At 37.5% G+C, this 13,548-nt stretch overlaps 1 protein-coding gene across 2 annotated transcripts in view; it reads left to right on the forward strand.

The window, feature by feature from the left end:
• The first annotated feature begins 1,916 nt into the window (after positions 1 to 1,916).
• RASAL2 (RAS protein activator like 2) overlaps positions 1,917 to 13,548 on the forward strand; it is a 360,148-nt gene continuing 348,516 nt past the window's right edge. Inside the window, exon 1 of one of the 2 annotated variants that reach the window (XM_069478392.1) lies at positions 1,917 to 2,133. In XM_069478392.1, coding sequence (XP_069334493.1) covers positions 1,932 to 2,133 — 202 coding nt within the window. In that variant the 5' untranslated portion in view covers positions 1,917 to 1,931. The remainder of the gene's footprint in view (positions 2,134 to 13,548) is intronic. The other variant, XM_069478391.1, reaches the window with a different exon arrangement.

The following is a 13,548-nucleotide window of genomic DNA, read 5'->3' on the forward strand; positions in this document are numbered from 1 at the left end:
GGGAACACAGTTGAAGTAGCTAATATTGAGACACTGTAGAACTATCTGTATTAGTGGTTGATTTGCCAGGTAAGCTGGCTATTCCCCAGTCTCCTCACCTGTTAAACAAGAGGTAGAATGAGATTATCTCTAAAGACACTTCCTGCTTTGAAATACTACTACTCTAAATAGAGTAATAGTTTGGAGAGTTTGGAGAAAATCACAAAATGCATCCTCATAACTCTCAGTAAGCCCAAACAACACACCAGGACACCACAATACAAGAAAACTAAATGTTCCCTTGTAGACCAGTCTCTGTGCAAAGTAGAGAGAAATTGTGTGTGTGTATGTGGGCACTAAACAAAACCTCCCAAAAGGTGTTAAAAAAAAGCAACATGTGATTATGGAAAATCTTGCTCCATATTAGGCAGTCATGTTCAAGAAACATTGTTGAAGACCTACTACATGGAAGGCACAGTTATTGTTCAATTTTAAAATTATTATTTTGCCAGTAATCTCTTCAACATGAACTGGTGAATCCCGCCATGGGTGGACATAAAAGTAAAGCCATGGTCAAGAAGGAGAGACTGTCTACAAACAGACCAAAAATATCATTAGAAAGAAAAAAAAAAAAAAAGTCAACATATTGCACAAAGATCAAAGTCAAAACAGAGAAACATGCTTGGTTAATACTGGGCTTTTGAGCATTTCATGTGCTTGCGAGACCCATTCATCCATCCACACCACACTTCTTAACCATGCTATTCTAAACTGATGACCAGTCCAGCTTCCCCGCGGACAGGGTGCAGAGCACGGATCCTACACATATCCCACAATCCCAGACCCGCTGCCACCTCTCCTTTCTGGGAAGGAAGAAGGCGTTTCCTCTAGGGTGGCTGTAAAATGAAGCAGCCTCTTCAATCTTTTCGTCCAATAAGAAAGAAATGTTGGTCCAAAAATAAATAAATAAATAAAAATAGGAAAGGGGTGAGAAGAAAGGGGAGCTCTTTTCCTTTGTTTTTAAATTTCCCGCATCCCTTTTCCTCCCCGCCTCCCCACGCCGTCTCTACTTTGAGCAGCAGCTCGGGAGAGCGGGACTGTTGGTCCCAGGGACGGCGTTTGGAAAGTAGGCGGGACAGGCCAGATGAATAATTCGGTGTCCGACTCCTCCTGCCTTCGGTGGCAGTTCCTCCTCCGCTGGGTTACTCGATTGCACACGCGGCTGGGCTCTCGGCTCTCGATTGCTCCAGCCTATCACCCTGGGATGCCGCCTGCCGCCGCCGCCGCCACCGCCGCGGCTGCCGGGCTGGTGAGATCCGCTGCGGAGCCGGAGCTGCGGCCGGAGCCGTGGCCTGAGAATTAGGAGGGCGGGCCGGCTCTTTCCAGAGGTGGGGGCTGAGGACGGGCGGGGAAGAGCCCGGGGCCATCGTCCTCCACCGCTCCCCAGGCAGAGGGAGCGGGCGCTCGGAGCCCCTGAGTGGCGGCGGCGTTAGTCGGTCGGAGGGGGCGGCCCCTGGCGGCGACGCCCCCAAGCCCAGCCCTGCCCGGCCCCGCTCGGTCCACAGCCGGAGCCGGGTCTGACCGCGGGAGACGCCGGCGGGGCTAAGGAAGGCGGCTCTGAAGGGCCGGGAGGGCGAGCCTCCCCATTCCGGCTTTTTCCACGTCCCTTCCCGGGAGGGACCCACACACACCTGAGCCCGCACCCAACCCTGGCCAGGGCCACGCTGGATCCGCCTCCCGGCCTGGGTCCCGCCCGCCAGCTGCAGGTGGGCTGCAGCGCCCGAGCGTCGGGCAGGGGGCGACGGGGAAGGAGGTGAGCGGCGTCCGCGCCGGCCGCGCTCGGATCCTTTCCCTGCTGCTGCGCTGTCCTCCTCCCCTGCCCTCGAGCAGGGCGCGGAGCGCGCCCGCCGCCGCCGCCGCCCCGTCCCTCCCCCCCCCGCCCCCGGGGCACCATGGAGCTCTCCCCGTCGTCCGGAGGAGTCACGGAGGCGCTGTCCTGGCCGGAGATGTTCCCAGGGCTCGAGTCCGACTCGCCGCTGCCCCCGGAGGAACTGGACGCGGTTGTCCCAGTCAGTGGGGCTGTGGCCGGTGGCATGTTGGATCGGATCCTTCTGGAGTCCGTGTGCCAGCAACAGAGCTGGGTCCGAGTCTACGGTAAGGACCACAAGCCGTCTTAGAGGCTGGTGTTTCTTATTTTTGCTCGGGCTGAAATTAATTCTCTAGTCTTAGTCCCACTCCCAATCTTCATTCACCCTCGGTTAGTTTCCTACATCCTTTTTTTTTGTTCTGGGAGCATGTTTCTGACAAGTTTCTTCAGACTATCGCCTGGATATTGATGTAACTCAGTATGGTCTTTGGACCTCTTCAGACACCTACCGTAAGTTTAATGTTAAGTTGGGCTATCCGGACATAATTCTTAGGTGATTACTTCAAGGGATCTGCCAACCAATCTTGAAGAAGGTATGATGGAACACGCCATGAAACCAAGGGAATGAGGGTTCATTTCTTTCTCTTGTTGAGTGAGGCAAGACGGGAAACCAAGATATTATGAAAAAGCTGATGAATGAAACAAAAAACCCAAAGTATTTATTTGGTGGGAACGTACTAATCTACAACCTCTTTCTGAACCTTACTCTCCAAATGCAATCACTTACTCCAACGGGTGTGGATTGTTTTAGATTGGACTGTTGTTTCTGATTCTCATTGTAAAGTGACTGGGTTGCCACTCAGCAGGTTAAAAGTGATGAACACACTAAAACTTTCCCTTTCTGCATTCCTAGTAACCACCTCTTTAATTAAAACTGACTGATGAGATTCTAGGGTGAGCCTTGTGGCAGCATTAAAACCATGCTGGTTTTGAAAACTCATAGCCCAAGGATTTATAGTGTGGCATTCAGGACTGAGATGTGGCTTTCCAAAATATTGAAATGGCAAGCTGTTTATCACTTAGCTCACATGATTACAAAAGATATTAGTAATGTGGCTGAGTATAAGATGGCAAATTTGAAGCACCTGGGATCAAACACTATGTTAAGATGTTATCCTGCAGTCATGTGCATCTAAGCCTTTAGTGATCGAGTACATTGTGTTTTTTCTTTCATCCATCTGGGCAGGGCATATGTTTATTATTCAGGAGTGACCAAGACTTTTAAGTTGTCTTTCTGGATAGTTCCGTTGGTTTCAGGACTTCATGTCCATCACTGTAAGAAAGATTACAGAACTAAGAGTCCAGAGATCTGGGTTCTTGCCTCATTTCTGCTTTTAAGTGGCTATGTGATTTGGGGCAGATCAGATCACTTTTTTTGGCCTTGGATTCCTCATCTGTAAAGTGAATGGATTGGATTAAATCATCTCTAGTGGCCCTTTCAATTGTAACTATCCGGTCTTTCTAACCAGTTCTTCTTCAGGATTTTTGTATGCACCACTGTGTGTTTCATTGGGTGTTTATAAGTATTCTTGATGTTATTCTATTTAACTGGAAGAATTAAACAAAAGGAATGGGAGATGATGCAAGGTCACCCAGTGCCTTCTCAGTAAATTAGATTAAAAACTTTGGTGCCTGATTTTCTATCCGCCTGCTAATCCTACTTAGCTGATCACTTATAACAAATGTTGATGAGAATCTGAAAGTGCGTATCAGTTAGAATATATTGTGGTTACAACATTTTCCCATTCCATCTTTCTCCTTATACACCTCTTTGGCATACTGTTTTTTATGTGACATTAGAGATAGGGCCATGTTACTGTAAGAATAGTATATGTGATAATTAAGTATTTCAATGTCTAAAACTGTCTGGGTTTAATAGACCTAGTGTTAACTATCATTCTGAGCATGTAAAGATACAAATTTGTCTATAAACAAATACATGTTTTTGTAGTCTGTTCCTAAATATATAGAAACAGACTGTGTGTGTGTGTGTGTAAAAAAGGTGTTTTAAAGAAGTCCAGAAATTGGTAACCTAGAGTATACAAATGGGGGTTGAGAACTTGGGGTTTTTGTTCTGGCTGTGTCACAAACTGGTTGTCTAACTTTAGCAAGTAGTTTTAACTCACTTGCTCTAAGTTTCTGCATAAAATGTATCATCTGGAGTAATTGGTATATATATGTATACAAACACGTGCACACATACAAATGCACATACATACTGTGCATTTTTCTGACAAGTTGCAGACTTTCCACTGCGTTGTAACTTCAATTAACCAGAAGTTGTTTTTATTTAGTGTTTAGTACTGCTGTTTTCCTTCCTCTGAGATAGTTCATCCTGGATACTACTTTGTTGTCTTTAGTTTGATGTAAATATTTTATAACTATCTGAATGACTCTTGGCTATGTCCTTAGCTAGTTTTTAAGTTGTCTATTAAAAAGTTTGAAGTAAAAATAAAAGAATGTAGAAAACCAATTTGGAGAATATTAATTTGTTTTGTTTTTCTTTTTTCTTGTCTGTTTTGTGTGTTCAAAACCCTGATTGTCTTGGATCATTTAGGTTCTTCAACACAATTTAAAGAGACTTTAATGAGTATAGTCTACTGTGTTTTAATGAAATCCAGAAATTGGGAACCTAGTCTGGAGTATACAACTGGAGGTTGAGAGCCTGGGTTTTCATTCTGGCTTTGCTTTGCCACAAGTTAGTGCTTTAACTTTGGGCAAGTAGTTTTAACTCTTGGTCTCTAGGTTTCTGCATGAAAGTAGACTCTGGAGTGATTGGTATCTATGGTCCCTTTTACCTTTAAAGTTGTCCAATTCTATGGCTTGCCCCATTATTTTACTTATAACTTGGCTTTCAGATTCCATCCTGACTTTTGGGGCCAGGCATCAAGCAAGCCCTTAACGCATTTAAATCATGATTGTCAGGGTATTCTGGGGAGCACTTCTATCAAAAGGTCGCTGAACTGAGTTTTGAAAGAAGGAATAGCAAAGGCAGATGTGTATTTATTTGGAATGTTTTCATAAGATAGGAGGGTGGGGATGAGGATGTTGTTCAGGTCTAGGTCATTCAGTTTTGAGACCTAACCTAAAATAGCCATGTGGGTTTTAAAGATAGGGTATAATAAGGAGCTGTATTAAGTGCTGTTGATTGCTGACTAGAAGTCCACATCCTCTGCAGTATACTTCTGTTTGAAATCATGATGCAAACAAACAACAAAAACACCCCTCTCCCCTAAGAATATCTTAATAGAAACTTTTAGAAACAATATTTTATTAGTTTGTCTCACAAAATTTGAAGACTGGGCACTGTCTTCAGCTTGCTATTGACTGGTTTGGCTCTTTGGTTGATAATACATGTATCTAGAGTTTTGTATATTGCCATGATTTGGGAAACTTTTTGGGAATATGTTCAGAGCTTTTTAAGAGGTGGATCTATATTTAGAACACAAATGCACATCTTTGAGAAACAGCTGAGAGAAAATGTATATGCTGTCCCATCCTTTATTTTCTTTTAGTTATAAAATGTTTCATTTGTTTTATTCCAGTATTATAATAAGTTGTGCCTATGCATTGTCAAGACTGTAAAATTTTTGACATCAGGGAGTCCGTCTTGTTTGTCTTTTTATTCCCATCTTGCCACCCCCTTCATTGTCACCATTTCTAGCACTTTGGTACCTTGCTCATAGTAAGTCAGTATCTGTTGAATGTTGATCCATCTGTCCTTTGACCATCTAAATCTCAACCTGACTGTATGAGTGGTACAGTAGCTTAAACAAAGGCATACCACAAACAGCTAAATATGGATGCAGAATCCAAGAGCATCAAATGCAGAACATTTTTCAGATATTTATAGCCTCCAAGCAAAGTCAATTGGCTGAAAAAGCTCAGCAGCATAGCCAAAGGAAACGGGAGTGGCAAAGTCAGCCTCACTGTCTGTGCTTTTTGGTAAACAATGAGAACATTAAAATTAACTACTTTACCATGAATGGATGGTGAGTGTAGGACACTCTTTGGGAGAAATTTAAGATACCTGTCTCTAAGATTGCCTGCAGTGGAGCTCTGCACCCGTAGTACAACAGGTCTGCAAGTGTGTGCATGGATCTTGTCTCAGAGAGTTAGAGGGGAAATATAGTTAGTATAATAAAGGGGTGAATAAGAAATCTTATACTTGTAAATTTTAATAATATCAGGAAGACTTAGGTAAAATATTCAGTTAGTAAAATAATATCAACATTATTACCATTAAACTCATACATAGCTCATTTTTTATTGATGACAGAGGGACTTGCTGGAAAATTTCTAAAGGCTGGTACTATTTCAGCAAACAGAAGAAAAAGAGAATTAATCATACTACTTCAAGTACCATATAATTCCAGAAATGTGACAGTGGGAATTTGGTATGAATTTTTCATGGACTGGATATGAGCTGATGGGGGAGAAGTCTTATCTGGCTATATTATATGATATTATGCTTCACCAACTAAGACAAAGGATAAGATATATTTTATTGGATTTCTAGAGAGTGTCTCTATATTTACTCAAAATGTTGCAATCAGTAACAAGTCCAGGAAGTTGTTTCATTTTGGTCTAGTATGAATTAGAAATGACTAATTCACTGGCCTTATACAGAATGTTCTTAATGTAATTAATTTTGAATATTCTTAGTGAATCACTCATTCTTACATATCTTAAATATACACCCTGTTTTGTAATAAAGTGTATATAAATAAAATTATTCACGGAAGACTAAAAGTTTTGTGTGGTCTAGCTAATTGTTAGAAGAAAATCAATGAATGTGTAGGAAATATATCCCTAAATATGTTCATGTTACTTGAGTGTTTTAATTTTGTTGGGTAGTATTAATTGAACCTTTACAAATACGTAGTAACATTTTAGAAATTTTTGGAATCTTTAGCTTGAGTTCAGTACCAAGGAGGTGGCATAGACTTTGGATGATGACACATTAATTTCCCATAATCTCCACATACATTTTATTTACATTAAGAGTAGACAGTTCTTCACTGAAATCAGAGAGAACTTCTAAGAATGCCTAGAAAAGCATTTATAATTTATTTTAAATTATTTTGATTTCAAATAGCCCTGTTTTCTCCCTTTGAGAGAAAATCTGTATGCTGCATTTAAATTGTGTGTTCTATTAATGTTGATAGATGATGGACAGTGTCCTTTATAACATCTCAGTATTTTCCTATCCTCTATCATGTTAATTTATTGCTATTTGATTTTCAAACAATGAAAATATTTTTGAGGAACAGAATTATACATCCACAATCTCTTTTCCAAAACCGTTTTCACTAGACTGGTTGAGAATTAAAAATATTTTGATTTTAGAAAATGAATATGGTATATGTACAGTAACATAAACCCTCTAGTGGAGTCTGGAGCAACAGCTGGGCAATAGTCATGTTAATATTTCTGCAATTAAACAAATGAATATTCACACTAAGTGGTATAAAGATTATAAATAGCCTTATGTCAGTGCAGGTCAGATTTTACTGCCAGAGAAGTTATGAAAAAAGTTTTGGTTTTCAGACCTTTATTGATTAGGAATTGCAGATATGGAATTGAGGATCTGTACAAATTTTCTGATATAAAACCAAGTTCTAGAATGACCCCGTTTATTTGAGAATAGTTTGTTTATAAGGATTGCTTTTATCTTTTTCAATTAATAAAATTCAGTGCACACATTTTAAAAAATGATGTATAATTGTGTCTTACTATGTTGAATGAAATAAATTTCTGTGATTTGCTAAGGAAAAGAAAAAGGATTCACATGATAAAGAAAGTAGGCTTTACTGAGATTACTAATGAAATGGTGACACTCAGTGGTTTCTGATGCTTTGTTTCATTAGAAAGAAGGATGAGGTAAGTTGTAACAGAGGGTTTTATGTAATTGTTCTTTGTAGTTGCTCTCTTCAGTAGCGCAAAGTGATTTGATCACCTTTTAAGTAGGTGAACCACAAAAAAGCATTCAACTAATGACTGAGTTAATCCAGAAAAAATTCAGCTGTTTGCTACCTTGTCCCTCCCTATTGGAAGAACTTTTAAGTAACTAGAGAGGTGTTTGGTCTTGTTAACCAGGAGGAGGAGTTTGAGTGTGCTAAGTAAGGCACTACTGAAATTGCTTCACCTTGTCTTGGCAGAATGTTCTCTGATGTTTGTAAAAACAACTTTCTTCCCAAAGGCTATCAAGTACTTCTCAAGGCCAGTAGGTGGAGAACCTTTTACAAATTCAATGTAGTTTATGTTGTAGCAAGAAGGCAGCCATCAAGATACACAAATAGAAGGGAAAAGAGAAGTCCTGAGGCCCAGCACAGTGGTGTTAATGACTATACAGTAAACATGTTAAAGAAATAAAAACTGAACCCTTGAAAGCATAACATGACTTCATTTATTAGACTATGATACAGAAGTCATCGTCTTCCTTATCTCTTACAACTGGGTTCATATAGTAGGGGTCTGAGGTTTACCTTCCCTCACCACATGTTAGTTACATTAATTAGTTGTCTTTGCTTTTCTCATAAGGGTCCAATTTAGATCCCGGTTCCATTTTTATTCCTCCATAAATTATCTTCAACTTTGCTCGAGTTCTGTTGACATTGTGTCACTTTCAGTAGGCTTTTTAAAATTACCACTTACCTGATCCCTGAGTCTAATGGATTAGTAATACAGATACTAACTGGGAAAGTGAAAATTTAGTGAGGAAAATATTTAACATAGGCAAGAAAACAAAATTCAGGATAGTGTGAAAGGTTAAAAAGAAACTTTAAAGTTAATAGTCCTAAATATTTTTTAAAACAAGCCTTTAGGTTTCTTCATTAAAGAAACTGGCTCAGGAAGTTTAGCTTATTCCCAAAATTGGAGACAAATTCCACAGTTTGTCAGGATTGGAACTCTTAACCTCAGATTCCTTACCCTTCTGATTTAGCTTCTAGATCTTACTGCTTTCCCTTAGGGACATGGCCTCTCCAAGTTGAAGGTCGGGAAAACTCGACAGTGAGAAATACCAGATTGTTAGTTTCACAGTCTTTTAAGGGAAATGCTAGAAGTACCATTACCTCGGTAACAGACAACAAAAATGGACAAAACATCTACAAAGTAGGAGAGTGAGAATGATTTCACAGTGATCCTTAAGAGGTAGACCAGAGGACAGATGAGATATTTTTCATTTCTATTTTCCTGAGTTCTTTATCCATATTTTTTTTATGTTGTGATTGGAAGTGTTGGAAATTTGAATGTTTCATGTGTGTGCTTAGAACCCTGAATAATACCTAATAATTTTTAACTTCCCCCTTAAATTTCTAACTTCTCTGATCATTTTATTAAAAATTAGTATTCTTTTTCTGATTATGAATATAATTTGTACTTAATGTAAAGAATTTGAATTTTAAGAAAAATCCATAGAAAATTAAAATCATCTGTAATTTCACCTCTTAGAGATTATTTTAATATTTTATTGTGTTTTATACCAGTATTTTCTTTGTATGATCTATTTTTTGCATATTTGATATCATGCATATATTTTATATCTTACTTTTTTCTCTTAACAGTGTATTTTAACACGTTATTGAAAAAATATATCTTTTCAAATATACTTTTATTTTTAAATTTATTGTTTAGAAGAGATAATACATTCTCTTGTTTCAAAATACAAAGTATAAAAGAAGATTCCACAAGATCCCTGTTACCCTTCCTCTGGGCTGCCCTGCGCTAGCCATCTGGCAGACAATCATTGTCCCCTCCACATAATCAATAAATATTTGAAACTCTTATGTATCCTTCCATACCTATTTCATGTGCATAGAAGTAAATGTAGAGGGAGATTGAGATGTAAAAACTTTGCCATACGTGGAGTCCAAGAAATTTAGTTTAAAAAAATGCAGAGTTATGTTTTTGTGACTGGCGATAAGCCTGCAAAGGAAGTTGGCCAGGAGTTGGGGATCTGGAGTCAGTTAATTGTTTTATATCTGCATTGATACTATTGGTTTTTACTGTTTGTATACTTTTTTCTCCATTTTTTACACACATGACAACCCATTGGTAAGAATTGATTTGATCTATACCTTGAGTTATTCTTCCTTACCCTTTTACCCCCGACTTATTAATATATCTTGGATATATTTTCCTTTCAGTTTGTAAAGAGGTTCCTCATTCTTTTTATGGCTGTATGATGCCTGAATGAATCATAATTCATTTAAACAGTCCCCAAGTTTTGCTGTTGCAAGTGATGCTGCAGTGAATAATCTTGAATATAAGCCATTTTCCTTGTGTATGAGTATCTCAGTAAGGAAAATTCATAGAATTGCTAGGCCAAAGGCACATGTATTTGTAATTTTGAAAGATATTGCCAAATTGCCCTCTTTAGTGGTTGTACCTATTTATATTTCACCAGCAATATATGATGATTGCCTGTCTTCCACACACAGTAAGTTATCAAGAAATTTGGGGGAGTGGAGTCCAATCTCTCTTCCTCACTGCAAGACCCCATTGCCCTGGTACTAGGTATGAGATATGGATTAAATTTCATTTTTTCAAAAGATGGCTTTGCAGTTGTCCTAACACCATTTGTTGAATAATCCATCTTTTCCCCACTGAAGCCGCCCCTATTCTGTGCTAGATTGTTGTTTGTATTGTAGTTTACTTCAAGATTTTCTCTTTTGTTCTATGAGTCTATTTATATTTATGTGCCAGTATCACACTGCTTTATTACTGAGACTTTACTGAGACTACTATATGCAAATATTGTTAACGACTAATTTAACATAACTTATTTAACCATTATCCTCCTTTAGACACTAACATTTTTCAAAATTTAATGTTTATGTTAGCAGTTTATTGATTTGCCTTTGTACACAAGTCTTTGAACCAAACTTCTTAATATTTCTTTTTGTTGAATTCCTAGAAGCATATGAAATGTTTTTAAAGGCCTGAGACTTAGTGCCAAATTGGTGCAACCTTCCTGGAAAGTAATTCCTGCCCCTAGTATATGAAAATATGGCTCAAAATTATAAGTTTTACTACTATATTGCTAATTTGAACATATTGAAATCTTTTCACATAAGTTTCATGTAGTACCTTAAACATTACTTAGCACATATTAAATGCCCTGAGTCCTATTGCCTTTAGGACCCTCTGTCCTTCAGAAACTGAGTTGTTTTTCCAGTGGTACTCCTTTTGATTACTGGCATATTTCCAAGTGAATGAGGGAAGGGCAAGAGTATAGACTCAAAGCAGTTGGTCTTTCAAAGGTCGAATCCATGGCCATGACCTTATTTACAAATGTTGTGTTAAATTCTCTACCTGAGATAACCTGATGCAGAACTTAATGTTTTAGGTACTCCAAGAAGCATATAGTTGGTAACTTTTATCTCAGCTGTTTGTGCCTTCCTTCTACAGAGTATTAAGAAGGAATTGACCTTCATGAAAATTCTTTTGAACATGATTTGAATATAGGTTCGTTTAGTTTTAGCTGGATGAGTGATCGAGGTGTATGTCTCACATAGTACTGTGTTAATGACTGAGTTATGTAGTATGGGATTAATTTAGGTATGTTCTGAGCAAAGTTTATTATAATATTAAACAAAATCAAATTCAAATAATGGCTACAAGAACTAATATTAGTGACTAAAGTAATTTAAAATCTTCAGGAAAAAAAGGGCAAGAATAGGAATTATATTATGAAAAAAATCATATTTTATATAGGCCATTAACCAGTTAACCAAATTTTCATTTTATCATTTAGCCTTTTTGTTTAGCATGTAATATATAATATAAGCGTAAGCTTGTCTTGCTAGGTCAGAAAAGGAACAAACTTAGAAAAGAACAAAGTAGTTTAACTTTTAACAATGATTTAGAACAATTTGAGAGTGAATTGAAAAAAATAATCCCATATCCAGTTAATACTCTGGAAGTTTGCAGAAACGTTTGAGTTGAATTTGGGCAGGATATAATATGCAAGTATCTTGCTCTGTAAATGAATACTAAATAATTAAGACTTGAAGGATATGATATTATAGGAAAGTATGGCAATATTTTTGTCAGTTTTTGAAGTGTATGAAATTACGAGACACACTTTGTTTTTGAACTCAGTAAAAATCAGTTGTAGTCCTTAAATATTTTATCAATTTAGTTCATGGAAACATGAAATCACTGTAGATGACAATATTATTGTTAGGAGCTACCCTGTACTCAGGTTTGGTCTGAAGGACGATGACTCTTAATTATCTTGTTTTTCAGTTCTTATAACAGAATTTTTTTTACTGTCATTTTATGAATAATTGTTCAAAAAGGATAGAATTTGTACCATCTCTAGGGCAGTGACTGACAGCATAAAACATCCCCTTGCCTGGCTACAGTCTGTGTGCACATTCTAGTTTGTGCTGAAGTACATCATATTCACAATCATAGATTTCCCCCCATGGTTTCCTTAGGCTTGACTATGTACAATTTTATGTGTATTTATAAATTTCAAGCATGCCCCTGAGTGAGGAAACCCAAGGCCTTTCTATTACATGTTTCTATGGGCCCATTTTGTCCAAGTGGTTAGTGATTATTCTGTATCAATGGATGGACTTTGAAAGATATGGCTAGTGACTAACAAAAAACATGCTATGATATGTAAAGCAATTACCCTGCCTTTAATATTTTCTAGTTTTGTAAAGACTTCATAGTAGTTTTCCTTTTTTATAGAAATTAAAATTTATATTCTTACTTTTGACTCTAACTTGATAACACGTTTAAGAATGAACAGTGCCATGTGATTCCTGTTGAAATAGAAAGATACTCTGTACAGTCAGATTTCTTACTGTTTTGTTCAGTTCAGAAAGTTTTCAGTCATTCTTTTGTAAGTTCAACCTAAATCAGTTTAAGAAGACATTTTCAGTTATTTGCACTTTAGGTTATGATTTTGGTCTAAACTGAAATTGTCATGCCAGAGTGTCACTTTGAGAGAGGCTTGATTTTGTAATGTATATTGGCTGACCATCTTTCTTTTCCTATAGTTTAACTAGCAATAATAACTTTTCTGTTGTATAACGAGTAATATTATTCCATGTACCTGTGAGCATATTATATAAAATTATAGGTTTTTACAAAGTTGTTTTTCCTCCCTATAATCTCAAAATACTCTGCAGTTTTTCTTTTAACAAACTTATGAAACATGGTAAATCATTTGTTCATTTTGTTGGAGAAGTAATTAATTGTGAAAAAGTTAGTAACTCCTAAAGATTTTCGGTAAAGTGAGATTATTACTATCCAAGTTCCAATTTAGTAGTTTTTTTTAAATTACCCTGTTTCTGTTATCTGTGTTCACCGTTACTGTTTTCAGTTTAATGTATTTGTGTTAAAATGTATCTCAAGCTGTTTAAAGTACCATTTTTATGTTTTACTAAGTTGTCTTAGAATTAAGCAGTATATGTCTTATCCTGGCTTCTCTGCCTCTTTCAGAATCATGTACGAAAGAACAGATATTGAGTTCTTCATTGGCGAACTGCAGGAATAAAAGTGAGGATGCTAGATAGAGTAACCCATAAATTCTTTCAGATTAATTCTTTTTTTATTGTGGTAAAATATACATAGCAAAATTTCACTTTAACCTTTCATAAATATACAATTTAGTGACATTA

Source organism: Eulemur rufifrons, chromosome 8 (assembly GCF_041146395.1).
Source record: "Eulemur rufifrons isolate Redbay chromosome 8, OSU_ERuf_1, whole genome shotgun sequence".
Lineage (NCBI taxonomy): Eukaryota > Metazoa > Chordata > Mammalia > Primates > Lemuridae > Eulemur > Eulemur rufifrons.